The sequence below is a fragment of the Pyrus communis genome, chromosome 11 (genome assembly GCF_041283825.1).
Source record: "Pyrus communis isolate YQ-2024b chromosome 11, ASM4128382v1, whole genome shotgun sequence".
In the NCBI taxonomy this organism is placed as follows: Eukaryota; Viridiplantae; Streptophyta; class Magnoliopsida; order Rosales; family Rosaceae; genus Pyrus; species Pyrus communis.
In genome coordinates this window covers 17,552,886-17,569,585 of record NC_142575.1, presented here as the reverse complement: position 1 = coordinate 17,569,585, position 16,700 = coordinate 17,552,886, and the positions used below count along the sequence as shown (strand labels likewise).

General features: G+C 38.6%; 1 protein-coding gene across 1 annotated transcript; it reads left to right on the top strand.

The window, feature by feature from the left end:
- The first annotated feature begins 11,464 nt into the window (after positions 1 to 11,464).
- On the top strand, positions 11,465 to 14,871 carry LOC148692994 (uncharacterized). The gene is made up of 2 exons (XM_088680282.1): positions 11,465 to 14,821; positions 14,860 to 14,871. The coding sequence occupies exons 1-2, from the start codon at positions 11,465 to 11,467 to the stop codon at positions 14,869 to 14,871; spliced, it is 3,369 nt and encodes a 1,122-aa protein (XP_088536408.1).
- The last annotated feature ends 1,829 nt before the right edge of the window (positions 14,872 to 16,700 follow it).

Genomic DNA, 16,700 nt, shown 5'->3' with positions numbered 1-16,700 from the left:
CACACTTCCATTCCCCCAAACCAACTATCCTTAGACCTTATGCTACAATAAAGAGGAAGAGAAGAGGGCCTAAACGTTCATACAATTCAAGTTTGAGTTGTTGGAATGTTTAGGTGTTTCTTTGATTTCAATGTTTAATTTTAATTCTCTTTGTTTTGTATGAGGAACTAAACCCCCCCTTAGCTAGGGGGTGATTCGAAATATATGTTTATGTTTGCATTTTGATTTGATTACTTCTAATTGCATTTCATAAGTTGTTGATTCAATTTGTTTAACCGTTTGATTGATAACTTATTTATGTATGTTTATTAAGAATGCGCGCTTAATTTTCATGCATGAATATGACGCTAGAATATAAGTGATTTTCACCTAATCATTATGAACTTATATTCACAAGTGGTGGAAGTTGCTTATAAACAATCGCGTTAAATGAATTATTGGCACGAGTTTCATGCTCATCATAGTAACGAATGCCTCGTCAACACTTATAGTTTTCATAATGCTTAATGATCTTTGATTGTATCTTTATTGTGCTGTTCACGTAAAGGACTTTTGGAGAATGTTGTGAATTGCGTTGCGCTAACCCATCCAATTCATTAACTTAAGGAAAACTTGACGGTTAATTTAAGCGGACCTAATTAACCCGGGGTGATGAGTTTCATAATTTATCGAAAGATCAACTGGAAATCTTTTTATTATGCAAGTGTAACATATGTGGAGATGACCCCCTTAGCTATTCTATCATCCATTCATTCCATTTCATCAATTTCATATTTACATTCTGTCTAGTTTATTAACTTGTTTCGTTATTTCAAATTTCGTAAAACCTCAATCCCCCTTTTGCTTTAATGTTCATTTTAGTTAGAATTCAATTTAGTTTGTGTTTTTAAAGCATTTTGAGTTTTTGGTTTGTCTTAGTGTTTTAAACTTTAATTTTGTATTCTTTGAGTCTAGTTTAGTGTTTTAAACTGTGTTTTTAAGTTTTTGAGTCAGTTTCCAAGAGATTTGCAATCCCTCCTAATCCCCGGTCCAGAACGATCCCTACTTATACTTATACTACAATTGTCGAAAAGAGGGTTTAATTTGTGTGCGTATAAATCACGCATCAATTTGCACTCTATTTTCACTCAGATTTTCTAACTACACACCCTATACTAGTTATATGTGAGAGAATTGATGTAGATATAAAAACGAATGCTCACATATATGTATCACAAAGAACGCAATTTCCGGACTTAATAGGCATGTTTAGATATGATCTCATGAATGGAATGCTACTACTTAGATGCGAGAACCAGTGACACCATATGCTCATACCAAATTCAAACTCAACAAATTGAAACACATAACACTCAAGATAGAAGTTTAAGGGTTGCAACGGGGCTTGGGGTATTGGTTAACAAAGAAAGGATAGGGAAAACAAACGTTCTTCAAGCATTAGTAAGCAAAGTAATGAAATTAAGACTTAGAATTCACTTAGTTTGCAGAAGTTAACTTAAAAATACAAGGGGAAGACTTTAAACAACTTCTTGGGGCCAAATTCAACTTTTTGGACCCTTTCTTCAACAAACAACACCTTGGAACTCTTTTTCTCATATTGTTCAACTCTTTTCATACTTTTTTTTTTTTTTTTTTTTTTCACGAATTTTTCTTTTCTTTTCTTTCTACCCGTGCTTATGGCACATAATTCTCAAAATAAAAACTTCCCCCACACTTGGTTTCTGTCATAAAGGAATTCCATTTGAATCATGCTTACTATACTTTAAGAACGAGGGTATGGATAGTCCTAATCTAGGCTAGGTGAGGGTAATGTGGGTTAACAAAGAAAAGGCTAAACAAGGCTCAATGGGGTTAACACCTAAACATATAATGGAGTAGGGCACACGGCTTTTTGGCTAAAGTGGTGGTCACTACACAACTTCATCTTGAATATGTGTTATGCTAATCAATACCATGCTTTGAATGAAATGGGCATGACTTCTAGTGTTTGGAACTAAATGATGAAACGCCTTCTAAGTAGCAACCAAGCAAAGAATAATGAGATCATGCAACGATTTTAGAAAACAAAGAATGCACAGATTTGAACTCTCCAAATAAACGTTTAGGTTCAAGTCTCACAAGGTTGTAGCGTTAATTTGAGTTCCTTCCTTCAAGCATGTTACAAAAACTGATTTTTTTTTTATTTTTTTATTTTTTATGATTGCATGTGAATTCATAAGTTATAACCACAACCAAGCATAAACATAGAGTAAATCAAACTTTCATCCATGTTAATCACTCTCTTTAACAGCCATGTATTTAAAAACCAAATCCTCATCATTGTGTTGGAAGGTACCCTAAGACACAAACAAACACACAAAAACAACTCTTTTTTGGGTTTTTTAAAACAAATTTTTCAAATTTTTCTTTGATTTTCGGATTTTTACTTCAAAACATACTAAAACACACCAAAACTGCTTAAAAACACTTAAAAACAGCAAGGAACAAGTTTTGAAATAATGGGTGATAAAATCCCACGAATTTGAATGAAAAACACTTAGTTACCCCCCACACTTAAATCAAACATTGTTGATAGGAGCATATTCATGCGACTTAAATGGCTTGTTCTCGTGCATTTACGTTATGTTTCTTTAGTTATTTTAGTACTTTAAGCTATTTTCGTGTGTTTGTAGGTCCAAAGGGCTAAAGGAGCAAAAAGATGCATTTTGGAGACTTTTGGAGCACTTTTGGGCTAAGGATGGATAGCTTATGCTTGGAGCCAAAGTGTTGGACGAAATTGAAGACCTAATTGAAGACCAAAGTGTTGGAACCTTGTTCCCTTTAGTTTTAGGACATTTAAACCTTTCCTAATCCCATTCATCAACACATGCATCCACATGCATTCACCCTTTAAACCATTAAATCCACATGCTTTCCTATTCAATTAAATCAGCCACATGCATTCATCATCATAACCTAGCTGTCATTCCACTTCATTGCACATGCATCTTCAAATAAATCAGCCATTCCACATGCATATTCAACCTAGCTGTCATTGCACATGCATTCACTCTTTAATTCACATGCATTTACTCTTTAATTCACATGCAAAACATCCCATTCCATCTCCCATCAGATTTCCATCATATTCACATGCATTCCATCCTTTAAAAACCCACATGCACTCCCTTTAATTAATTAAGCCACATGCACTCCCATCCATTTCATCATTGCAGCCAACACATGCTTTCACATGCATTTTCAGATTGTCCCCTTGCACATGCAGCCACATATTCATTGCACATGCAATTCCAACCCACATGCATCCTTTAATCATTCAAACATGCAGCCACATTCCCTCCTAGCTGTCATGTTCCCCCCATTTCACCTATAAATAAGCATCCATTGCATACACATTTCATTCATACACTCTTCCATATTCCAGAAATTCGTCAAAACCTCTCCACACCCTCATTGCAGCCACCAAAACACTTTTCTCCTCCATTGCAGCCACTCCAACCACTCCCCAAACCATTCACACCATCAAACTATCCTTAGACCTTGTGCTACAACGAAGAGGAAGAGAAGAGTGCCTAAACGTTCATACAATTCAAGTTTGAGTTGTTGGAATGTTTAGGTGTTTCTTTGATTTCAATGTTTAATTTCAATACTCTTTGTTTTGTACGTATGAGGAATGGAAGAGAAGAGTGCCTAAACGTTCATACAATTCAAGTTTGAGTTGTTGGAATGTTTAGGTGTTTCTTTGATTCCAATGTTTAAATTCAACTAAACCCCCCTTGGCTAGGGGGGAATTCGAAATATATGTTTATGCTTGCATTTTGATTTGATTACTTCTAATTGCGTTTCATAAGTTGTGGATTCAATTTGTTTAACCGTTTGATTGATAACTTATTTATGTATGTTTATTGAGAATGCGCGCTTAATTTTCATGCATGAATATGACGCTAGAATATAAGTGAGTTTCACCTAATAGTTACGAACTTATATTCACAAGTAGTGGAGGTTGCTTATAAACAATCGCGTTAAACAAATTCTTGGCATAAGTTTCATGCAATCATAGTAACGAATGCCTCGTCAACACTTATAATTTTCATAGAGCGTAATGATTCTTGCTTGTACCTCTTCTATGCATTCATGTTGAGGACTTGTGGGGAATGTTTTGAATTGTCGCATGCATCATCCAATTCAATAACGTTAGGAAGATTTGAAGGTTAATTAGTGCATCACGGTTAACTTGGGGTGTTGAGTATCATAGTTTATTGAAATGCAATTGGAAATCATTTTATTATGCAAGTATAACATGTATGGAGATGAACCCCTTAGCTAGCCTTCATTCCATTCAATTCTATCACACATTCACATTTACATTTTGCTTTTACTTACAATCTGTTCTTTTAGTTTAAATTCGTCAAAACCTAACCCCCCCTTTACTTTCTTGTTCCTTAGTGTTTAGACTTTGTTTAGTTTATGTTTCTAAGTATTTTGAATCAATTTATTACCCAATTTCGTCCAAATTCACCAAAGTGCTCAAAACTGCCCAGAAAGTGATTTTAAGGCAGTTTTGAGTGTTTTGGGTGATGTTTGAGTCTTTTGGTTTGTTTTAATGTTTTAAGTGTTTAGTTTTACATTCTTTGAGTTAGTTTAGTGTTTTATATTGTGTTTTTACGTTCTTGAGTCAAGTTATTACTTAATTTCGTCCAAATTTGTGTTTGTGCTCAAATCTGCCCAGAAAGTGGTTTTTAGGCAGATTTGAGTGTTTGTGTTGTTTTGAGTCTTTTGGTTTGTCTTAGTGTTTTAAAGTTTAGTTTTGAATTCTTTGAGTCTAGTATAGTGTTTCATATTGTTATTTTACGTTTTTGAGTCAAATCCAAGTGGTTAACAATCCCTCCTAATCCCCGGTCCAGAACGATCCCTACTTATACATATACTACAATTGACAAAAAGAGGGTTTAATTTGTGTGCGTATAAATCTCGCATCAATTGTCCTCAATGTTTTAAGCATAGAATCACACAAAGAAACACACAAACAGCAAGTAAAACAACTAAATAGGCAGATTAGAAGGAATCAACAAAGAGAAGGGTTTAGGAACGCAAATCTGGAATTGGAGTGCTTTCTAGGTCTTCCTTTGTTGAATGGCATGGGTTGCCTCCCAAGTAGCGCTTTCTTTAACGTCTTGCAGCCAGACGAAGAACACGTTCAGGCACCATTGGTGCCCACGGCATGGAGTGAGATCTCCTCCACAACCTGCCCCATGGCATTCTGATAGGAGCATATTTATGCGACTTAAATGGCTTGTTCTCGTACATTTACGTTATGTTTCTTTAGTTATTTTAGTACTTTAAGCTATTTTCGTGTGTTTGTAGGTCCAAAGGGCTAAAGGAGCAAAAAAATGCATTTTGGAGACTTTTGGAGCACTTTTGGGCTAAGGACGGATAGCTTATGCTTGAAGCCAAAGTGTTGGACGAAATTGAAGACCTAATTGGAACCAAAGTGTTGGAACCTTGTTCTCTTTAGTTTTAGGACATTTAAACCTTTCCTAATCCCAATCATGCCATGCATAACACACATCCATTCTAACACATTGTCATTGCACATGCATTTCCTTCATTAGTTAACCCACATGCACTTATCACTTATCATCACCACATATCATATCACTTATCACTTATCACTTAACATATCATCCACCTACTTCACCTACAACATCCACTTCACCTACAACATCCACCTACTTCACCTACAAATGACATAGCCATATGTTCCCTCCACTACTCCTATAAATGCCCTTGCATTCATTCATTCATGGACATCTCATTTTCATACACAACACACCACAAACACATCCCTTTCTCTCTTAGCCGTGAGTCTCCCTTAGAATCCAAAAACCATCTTTCCATTTCCATCACTCCTCACTCCATTCCACACTTCCATTCCCCCAAACCAACTATCCTTAGACCTTATGCTACAATAAAGAGGAAGAGAAGAGGGCCTAAACGTTCATACAATTCAAGTTTGAGTTATTGGAATGTTTAGGTGTTTCTTTGATTTCAATGTTTAATTTTAATTCTCTTTGTTTTGTATGAGGAACTAAACCCCCCCTTAGCTAGGGGGTCATTCGAAATATATGTTTATGCTTGCATTTTGATTTGATTACTTCTAATTGCATTTCATAAGTTGTTGATTCAATTTGTTTAACCGTTTGATTGATAACTTATTTATGTATGTTTATTAAGAATGCGCGCTTAATTTTCATGCATGAATATGACGCTAGAATATAAGTGATTTTCACCTAATCGTTATGAACTTATATTCACAAGTAGTGGAGGTTGCTTATAAACAATCGCGTTAAATGAATTCTTGGCACGAGTTTCATGCTCATCATAGTAACGAATGCCTCGTCAACACTTATAGTTTTCATAATGCTTAATGATCTTTGATTGTATCTTTATTGTGCTGTTCACGTAAAGGACTTTTGGAGAATGTTGTGAATTGCGTTGCGCTAACCCATCCAATTCATTAACTTAAGGAAAACTTGACGGTTAATTTAAGCGGACCTAATTAACCCGGGGTGATGAGTTTCATAATTTATCGAAAGATCAACTGGAAATCTTTTTATTATGCAAGTGTAACATATGTGGAGATGACCCCCTTAGCTATTCTAACTCGGCAGTCTTGTCTTGAGCCGCCCTTGGGTATTGGATGCACAAGGGTGCGGCATTGGCCAATCCCGAAGCGGAAACCTCCTTGATTGTTCGGTTGTCCGCTGCCATGTCTTCCACTTCTTCTTCAAATTCAGAAACGGACTCGGAACTTGCACTTGATTCACTAGATTCCGGGTTCTTCCTTTTACGTCTCAACTCACGCTCAAAATCGTCGTCAAAGTCTAAAATATGTTCGTGAACCGGATTAGAACTCCGAGTCATAAACAAGTACCTAAAACAAGAAACAAAATAACATAAGAATCTGATCTAATAAGAAAAACGAAAATAACAATCCAAGGGATTAGCAAAGTTGCTAATCCCCGGCAACGGCGCCAAAATTTGATGCGAGATTTATACGCACACAAATTAAACCCTCTTTTTATCAATTGTAGTGAAGAATGTAAGTAGGGATCGTTCTGGACCGGGGATTAGGAGGGCTTGTTAATCACTTGGAAACTGACTCAAATACGTAAAAACAAGTTTAAAACACTATATTAGACTCAAAGAATGCAAAACTAAACTTTAAAACACCAAAACAAACCAAAAGACTCAAAACAGCACCAAAACACTCAAAACTGCCTTAAAAACACAATCTGGGCAGTTTTGAACACTAGACACAACTTTGGACGAAAATTGGTTTTACTTTGACCTAAGACACTTAAAAACACAAACTAAAGTGATTTCTAACTACTATGACTCAGCAAAGTAAAGGGGGATTGGTTTTGGACGAATTTAAAAACAAAACAAACTTTTTAAATTAGAACAGATTGTAAAACGAATTTGATGGAATTGAATGGATGGGAAGCTAGCTAGGGGGTTCATCTCCACACATGTTATACTTGCATATAAAACGATTTCCAATTGCTTTTCAATAACCCATGAATTCTCAACGCCCCAAGTTAATTAGGTTCGCTTAAATTAACCTTCAGATTTTCCTAACGTTATTGAATTGGATGATTGCATACGACAACCCAAAACATTCCCCACAAGTCCCCTACATGATTGCATAATAGAGATACAAGCAAGAATCATTAAGTTCTATGAAAACCATAAGCATTGACGAAGCACTTGTTACTATGATTGCATGAAACTTATGCCAAGAATTTACTTAACGCGATTGAGATCATCAACCTTTACTACTTGTGAATATAATTCCATAACGATTAGGTGAAATTTCCTTATATCCTAGCATCCAATTTATGCATGATAATTAAGCGTGCACTCTCAACCAACACACACAAATCAATGTAATTCACATAGATAAGTAAATTGAATTCACAACTTATGAAACGCAATTAGAAGTAATCAATTCATATAGCAAGTATGTTCATGGTTTCGAATCCCCCCCTAGCCAAGGGGGGGTTTAGTTCCTCATACGCACAAAACAAAGAGAATTGAAATTAAACATTGAATTCAAAGGAAAAGAAACACCTAGAAATTCCAGCGACGCGAACTTGAATTGCATGAACTTCCGAGCTTCCTTCTCCTCCTCCTTGGTGCGGCAAAGGTCTAGGGACAGGTTTTAGGGCCTTAGGTGTATGGATGAATGGTTATGGAGGGATGTAGTAGTGTTTAGGGGAAGGGGATGGTGCGGCAAGGCTTAAAACTAAGGAGAAAGGTGTTTGGTGGCTGCGGCAAGGGTGTGGAGAGGGTTGGACGAATTTCTGGAATTAATGAATGTGTATGAGGGGTGGTAATCTGATCTAGGGGTTAATATGAGTATATATAGGCACTTAAAACCCTAGGGTAATCAGATATGGACTTGAATAACCCAAATCCACAAGGAAATAGGCCATCTAGAAGGTAGGAAACCCCAAAGGAAAAGGAATAGAGGCGCCAGATTTTTAGGGTTCTAGAAACAAAGTGTTTTGTGGCAGAAATTGGCACTTCTAGAAGGATTTGGGGCGCCACTTTTGTAGGAGATAAGATAAGGTTCCTAGAATCATGTTTTAAGGGCCAAATTTGTAGGGAAAAAGAGATAAGGGTGCAGCACCTTTGTAGGGATAATGTTAGGGCTTCTAGAAAGCCTAAAAACTAAGGGGATTTGGATAAAACCCACGGTAAAGATAGGATAGGGCATCTAAGGCTTCTAGAAACCCTCCAAGATAAGGTAAAGTGCATGGCATCCCTATAGGATTAGGATAAGGTGTCCTAAAGTGTTTAGGACTCCTCTTTGTGGCTGAAAACCTTGTGCATTAGGATTAGGAAAGCTAATCCTTCTTCATCTTGGAATCTTCTCCTTCTTGGACTTGGAAAGCTTCTTTGTTGCTTCACTTGAGACCATTTGGATTTTGACTTTCCTTCAACAAGTAGGAAACCTTAGTTGAGTAGGAATCTTCATTCTTCTAGGAATCCTATTTCAACTAGGAAACCCATCTTAACTAGGAATCCTAATTCAACTAGGAAACCCATCTTAACTAGGAATCCTAATTCAACTAGGAAACCATCTTCCATTTAGGGACTTTCCTACTTCAATGATAGGAGCATATTTAGGCGACTTAACTAGCTTATTCTTGTGCATTTGTGCTATTATTTCTTAGTTAATGTCGTATTACAACTCAATTTCGTGTGTTTGTAGGTCCTATGGGTTAAAGTATCAAGAAAGTGCATTTTGGTGCATTTTGGAGCTATTTTGGACACTAGGTGGTGAGCTTGCATGTGGGCTAACATGGATGGACGAATTTGGACTTCAAGAAGTTGGAAATGTGATAAGAAGAGGAAGGAACTAAGCTAAGGACAAAGTGGATAAGGAAAGTGCAAGAAAAGAGGAAACATTATCCAAAATATTATCCAACCTTATCCAACATTATCCAATTATCCAAAACATTATCCAAACCTTATCTCATCTTATCCTATCCAAACCTTATCATGTCTTACTCCTAATTACATGGGGACTTAAATGGATCATTCTAGAACCTATTTCTAGAAGCATCCTAGTCTAGAAGGCCCAAATCTGCCACAAAACCTATTCTTTCTAGAAACCCTAGAAAAGTGGCGCCCAAACCTTTCTAGAAGGCTTTACCTTGCCTTGCAAGCCAAGCTACCCTCTCCCCTAAATCAGCCGCACCTTCCTAGGCCTAATCCCTTTGGGATTCTGAATTCCAAGGCCTAATCCTTGTGGATTTGGGTATACAAATCAGTTTATAAAAATATGTGGGCCAAAACCTTCTCCTAAGTGGATTTGATTAACCCTAGCCGAATTCTAGGGCCCTAATCCACCAAACCTGTTAAGTAAACCCTAATCTAATAAACCCTAGGACTATATAAACATATTTTCAGCCACAAATTCGGAGACCCCTTATGCTAGACAGAAAACCCTTGTGCCGCACCTCCATTCTCCATTCTAAGCCTCCATAGACCTCCCTACACATCCATACATCTCTGCCGCACCCTTCCCCACCATAATCAACCATCCTCCATCCCTCCAAACAAGAAAACACCACCCAAAACCACAAATTCCATCACCCAAACTTTGTGCCGCAGCAAGGAGGAGGAAGAGGAGCCAATCTGTGCATCGAATCCATCTTGGAATTGCTGGGCATTTAGGTGTAATCTTTCTTATGATTTCAATGTTTAAATTCAATACTTTTTGTTGTGCAAGCATGAGGAACTAATCCCCCCTTTGGCTAGGGGGGAAATTCGAAACCATGGTTATATTTGCATGATGATTTGATTACTTTCAGTTGTGATTTCATGAATGATGAATTCAATTTACTTATCTATTTTAATTAAAACTAGTTTATGTATATGAATGGAGAGTGCACGCTTGATTTGCATGCATAAACATGATGCTAGGATATGAGGGAACTTCACCTAATCGTTGGGAACTCATATCCATGAGTAGTTAAGATTGTTGGTCGCAATTATGTTAAGTAAATTCTTGGCATAAGTATCATGCGCTTTCATAGTTACGAATGCCTCGTCAACACCTATGATTTCCATAGAACCTAATGATCTTTGATTGTCTTTCTATTATGCGCTTTCGTATAGAAAACTTTTAAGGAATAATTTGATTGCAATGCGCTAATTCCATTCAATTCAATGACCTAAGGGAAATCTGAGAGTTAATTTAAGCGTACCTAATTAACTTGGGGTGTTGAGGTTCATAAATTCATCGAATAAGCAACTGGAGATTATTTTGTATGCAAGTATGCCATGTGTGGAGAAAAACCTCCTAGCCATCTCACCATTCATTTAATTTCACCAATTTCGTCAGAATCTGCCTATTTTACATATTTGTTTTGTTTGTTTGATTTTCGTCAAAAACCAAATCCCCAATTGTCTTAGAGTGTCTAATTGGTCCAAATATGTTTTAGATTGTGTTTTTAAGAGTTTTGAGTCAAGTTAGAACCAATTTTCGTCCAAAAGTGTGTTTAGGCTCAAAACTGCCCAGATTGTGTTTTTGAGCCAGTTTTGAGTGTTTTTAGCCTATTTTGAGTTTTGTGAACGTGTTTGAGTCTTTTTAAGTGAGTTTAAGTGTTTTAAAGATTAAGTTTATTTATTTGAGTCAGTTTAGAGTGTTTAGCAAGCCCTCCTAATCCCCGGTGTAAGAACGATCCCTACTTATTTATATGCTACAATTGTCAAAAGAGGGTTAATTTGTGTGTTAAGTTAATTTTCGCATCAAATTTTGGCGCCGTTGCCGGGGATTAGCAACTTTGCTAATCCCTTGTTATTTCTTTTTAGTTATTTTCGTGTGTTATTAGTTTGTTATTTGTTTTAGTTTCTGACCTATTTGTTTCCTTGTTTTAGGCACTAGTTTATGACTCGGAGTTCTCAACCGGTTCATTCGCATATCTTAGACTTTGACGACGATTTTGAGCGAGCCTTGAGAAGAAAGAAGAATCAACAAGAGCCTCAACCATCTCAACCTGCACCTGAGCTTGAAGAGGACGAAATACAAGTGGAGGAGGAGGCCACGGCAAGGGTTGTTGAGGAAGAACAAGTTATGGCAGCCGACAACCGAACAATCAAGGAGCTTTCCGCTTCGGGATTGGTTAATGCCACGCCTCTATGCATTCAATATCCAAGGGCAGCCCCCGACAAGACTGACGAGTTCGAACTCAAGTCCAGTTTATTGCACCATATTCCTAAGTTCCATGGGTTGTCCATGGAAGATCCTAATAAACACTTGAAGGAGTTCGAGGTTGTTTGCTCAAGTATGACCCCGGTGAATGTTGATGGGAGCATTTTAAAAATGAAGGCTTTTCCCTTTTCTCTCTTGGAAAAGGCTAAAGATTGGTTGTATGAACTAGCCCCCGGAACTGTCACGTCATGGGAGAGTATGAAAAGGGCGTTTTTAGAGAAGTTTTTCCCAACTTCTCGAGTCATTCTTTTACGTAAAAGAATTAGTGGCATTCAGCAAGATCAAGGTGAATCATTTCCAACTTATTATGAACGTTTTAAAACCCTTGTTGCTTCATGTCCACAGCACCAAATGAAGGAGGAGCTTCTTCTTCAATATTTCTACGAAGGGCTTCTACCAATTGAACGTCAAATGCTAGACGCCTCAGCGGGTGGAGCTTTAGTGGACAAAACACCTATGGCCGCCAAGACTCTCATTGCCAACCGAGCTTTGAATGCTCAACAATACGAAGGAGTTGGCCAAAGAGACATGCCACGGCAGCAACAAGTTAATGAGGTAAGTGCTATTTCCGAACTTCAAAATCAAATGGCTAATCTTACTTCTCTACTTTCGCAGGTGGTTGAATTACCGAAGGTACAAAGTGTGGCTGTTTGTGGCGTGTGCTCCATGAATGGACATCTCACGGACAAGTGCCCTCAATTGATTGAGAACGGAGGGTGGGAATCTGCCAATGCCGTGGGTTATGGGAACCAAAACCAACCAAGGAATGATCCTTTCTCTAACACATACAATCCCGGTTGGAGAGATCATCCAAATTTCAAATGGAGGGAGCCACAACAACCTCAACAACAAAGCACATTTAGGCAGCAACCTCCGGGGTTCTACCAAAGGCCGCATGCACCCACACCACCCCAAGCACAACCTACACAACCGAAATCAGGTTCGTCCATAGATAATGATCAAATTTTTCAATTACTAACTTCTATGGCGCAGGGAATGCAAACTAGGGACAAAAAGGTTGATGAATTAGAAAAGCAAGTAGGGCAGATTGCGGAGTTCATGGGCCAATTTAGAGAGCAAGGTAAGTTGCCTAGTTCAACCGTTGTCAACCCAAAAGGAGGATTTGAATCTGCCAAAGCAATCATGTTGCGAAGTGGAAAACAAGTTGGAACGGCTGCACAACCCTCTAACTCAGCCCCAACGGAGGATGAAAAGTTGCAATTGGAGGAGGGGGAGCAAGAACAAGCCACGGCAAGGGTAGAAAGTACCTTGCCGCAGCCACCTAACCTACACCATTCGGCTTCCAAGGGTAAGAATGTTCCAAGTTCGATTATTTCTAATGCTATTCCTCCAAATGTACCCTTTCCTCGCAGATTCATGCAAACAAAGAAGGAGGAAGTTGAAAAGGACATTTTAGAGACATTTAGAAAAGTACAAGTCAATATACCACTTTTGGATGCAATTAAGCAAGTTCCAAGGTATGCTAAGTTTTTAAAAGAACTTTGCACCACTAGGAAGAGAATTTCTAACAAAGAGGTTGTAAAGGTAAGTGAAAATGTCTCAGCCATCTTACAACGTAAATTGCCCCCTAAATGCAAAGATCCGGGTAGTTTTACAATTCCTTGTGTTATTGGCAATAATCGGTTTGAACATGCCATGCTAGACTTAGGTGCATCTATTAATGTTATGCCTTACTCAATTTATGCATCTATGAACCTAGGTGAGTTAAAAAATGATGGTGTGATTATTCAATTGGCCGATAGATCTAATGCCTATCCAAAGGGTGTTTTGGAAGATGTGTTAGTGCAGGTTAATCATCTAATCTTTCCGGCGGACTTCTATGTATTGGAAATGGAGGAATCAAACCATACCCCGTCCTTGCCAATTCTTCTTGGCCGGCCCTTTATGAAAACCGCCCGCACAAAGATTGATGTGTTTAATGGGACCTTGACAATGGAATTTGATGGGGAAGTGATTAATTTCAATCTTTCTGAATCTATTAAGTACCCTCTTGATGATCATTCATGTTTTGCTATTGATGTAATTGATTCGTTGGCGCAGGACCATTTTGAACAATTGAACGAAGATGCACTTGAATTGGTCATCACAAAGGGAATGGAACTCAAGGACAAGGAAGTAGGGCAAGTGCATACCCACGGCATGCATGGTGAGCACCATGCCGTGCCCCCTAGTAATGACATGGTTGAGATAGTGGCTGCCCTTGAGTCATTGCCACTACAATCTGGTAAGTCCTCGGACCCAATTTCAATTCCAATTTCGACTGATAAGCCCATTCCTTCAGTTGTGCAGCCACCTTCCCTTGAACTTAAACCATTGCCAAGTCATTTGAAGTATGTTTTCTTGGGAGATCAAGAGACCTTGCCCGTCATCATATCCTCCTCACTCACGGCACAAGAAGAAGGTAAGTTAGTGAGGGTGTTAAAGGAGTACAAAACCGCCATTGGGTGGACCTTGGCCGACATCAAGGGAATAAGCCCGACTACGTGCATGCATCGTATACTTTTGGAGGAGGGGTCCAAAACATCTCGAGAGGCTCAACGCCGACTCAACCCTCCAATGATGGAAGTTGTGAAGAAGGAGATAATCAAGCTCTTGGATTGTGGAGTGATCTATCCAATTTCAGACAGTCGGTGGGTGTCTCCGGTGCAATGTGTTCCAAAGAAATCCGGAGTAACTGTGGTGACAAATGCCGAAAATGAGCTTGTTCCTACGCGAATCCAAACAGGTTGGAGGGTTTGTATTGACTATAGGAAGCTCAATGCCACGACAAGGAAAGATCATTTTCCCTTGCCATTCATTGATCAAATGCTTGAAAGGTTAGCGGGTTATACTTTTTATTGTTTTCTTGATGGATATTCAGGTTATAATCAAATTGTGATAGCTCCGGAAGATCAAGAAAAAACCACTTTCACAGGCCCTTTTGGTACATTTGCTTATCGTCGTATGCCATTTGGTTTATGTAATGCACCTGCCACATTTCAAAGATGCATGATGAGCATATTTTCCGATTATGTTGAGAAAATTATTGAAGTTTTTATGGATGATTTCAGCGTTTTTGGTGATTCATTTGATGGTTGTTTGAATAATCTTAGTTTGATTTTAAAACGATGCATGGAAACTAACCTTGTGTTAAATTGGGAGAAATGTCATTTCATGGTTAAACAAGGCATAGTTTTAGGTCATATTATTTCTGAAAAAGGTATTGAGGTAGATAAATCAAAAATAGATCTTGTGCGTCACTTACCCTCTCCTACTTCGGTTAGAGAGGTTCGTTCGTTCCTTGGCCATGCAGGTTTTTATAGGAGGTTCATCAAGGACTTCTCGAAGATCTCCCAACCTTTATGCCGCCTCCTACAAAAAGAGGCACCTTTCGACTTCACCAAGGAATGCACGGCAGCTTTCCAACTCCTCAAGGACATGCTAACCACGGCACCCATCATTGTGCCACCAGATTGGAGCCTTCCGTTCGAGCTAATGTGTGATGCATCCGACTATGCATTAGGGGCTGTTTTAGGCCAAAGGAAGGACAAGCAGCCGCATGTTATCTACTACGCATCTCGGACGTTGAATGACGCTCAATTGAACTATTCAACTACTGAAAAAGAACTTCTTGCCATTGTCTTTGCTTTAGATAAATTTCGATCATATTTACTTGGTACTAAGGTTATTATTTTCACTGATCATGCAGCTTTAAAGTACTTGTTCACAAAGAAGGAAGCCAAACCACGACTAATTCGATGGATGCTACTTCTTCAAGAGTTTGACATCGAAATCAAGGACAAAAAGGGAAGTGAAAATGTGGTGGCTGACCACCTAAGCCGCATGATACATGAAGAGGAGCCGTACCCTATTGTAGAGACCTTCCCCGACGAGCAATTGTTATCCATTAAGGTAAGTGAGCCTTGGTATGCGGATTTGGTAAATTATTTGGTGACTAAACAAGTTCCTAACACTTTAAATAGAAACCAACGTGATAAATTGAAAAAAGACGCTAGGTTTTATGTTTGGGATGATCCATACTTGTGGAAATATTGCTCGGATCAGATTATACGTAAGTGTGTGCATGACATGGAATTCACTTCTATTTTAACATTTTGTCACACTTATGCATGTGGGGGACACTTTGGGACACAACGCACAGCCCTTAAGGTTTTAGAATGTGGATTCTATTGGCCAACTTTATTTAAGGATGCTAGAAACTTTTGTATGTCTTGTGATCGTTGCCAAAGAATGGGCAACATTAGTGCAAAGGATCAAATGCCGCAAAATGTTATTCTCCCGGTTGAAATTTTTGATGTTTGGGGTATTGATTTTATGGGTCCTTTTCCTTCCTCACATGGTTTCTTGTATATCTTACTTGCTGTGGATTATGTGTCGAAATGGGTGGAAGCAAAAGCCACCCGAACTAATGATTCTCGAGTGGTTGCAGATTTCATTAGAACTAACCTATTTGCAAGGTTTGGAATGCCACGAGTGATCATAAGTGATGGAGGATCTCACTTTTGCAATCGAACCATTGAGGCTTTGCTCAAGAAGTACAACGTCACGCATAAGGTTTCAACACCTTATCATCCTCAGACCAATGGGCAAGCCGAGGTTTCCAATAGGGAGATTAAGCAGATTCTAGAAAAAACCGTGGGCCCTACAAGGAAGGATTGGAGTGCACGATTGGAGGATGCGTTGTGGGCATATCGCACGGCTTACAAGACCCCCCTGGGCATGTCCCCATTTCGGCTCATTTATGGCAAACCATGCCATCTTCCCGTGGAATTGGAGCACAAGGCGCATTGGGCCATCAAGACATTCAATATGGACATTGATGCCGCTGGAATTCACAGGAAGCTCCAATTGAATGAATTAGAAGAGATTAGGAACGAGGCGTATGAAAATG

Bases quoted from the DNA above. Each gene is read 5' to 3' on its own strand.
- LOC148692994 (XM_088680282.1), top strand. From the start codon at position 11,465: ATGACTCGGAGTTCTCAACCGGTTCATTCGCATATCTTAGACTTTGAC.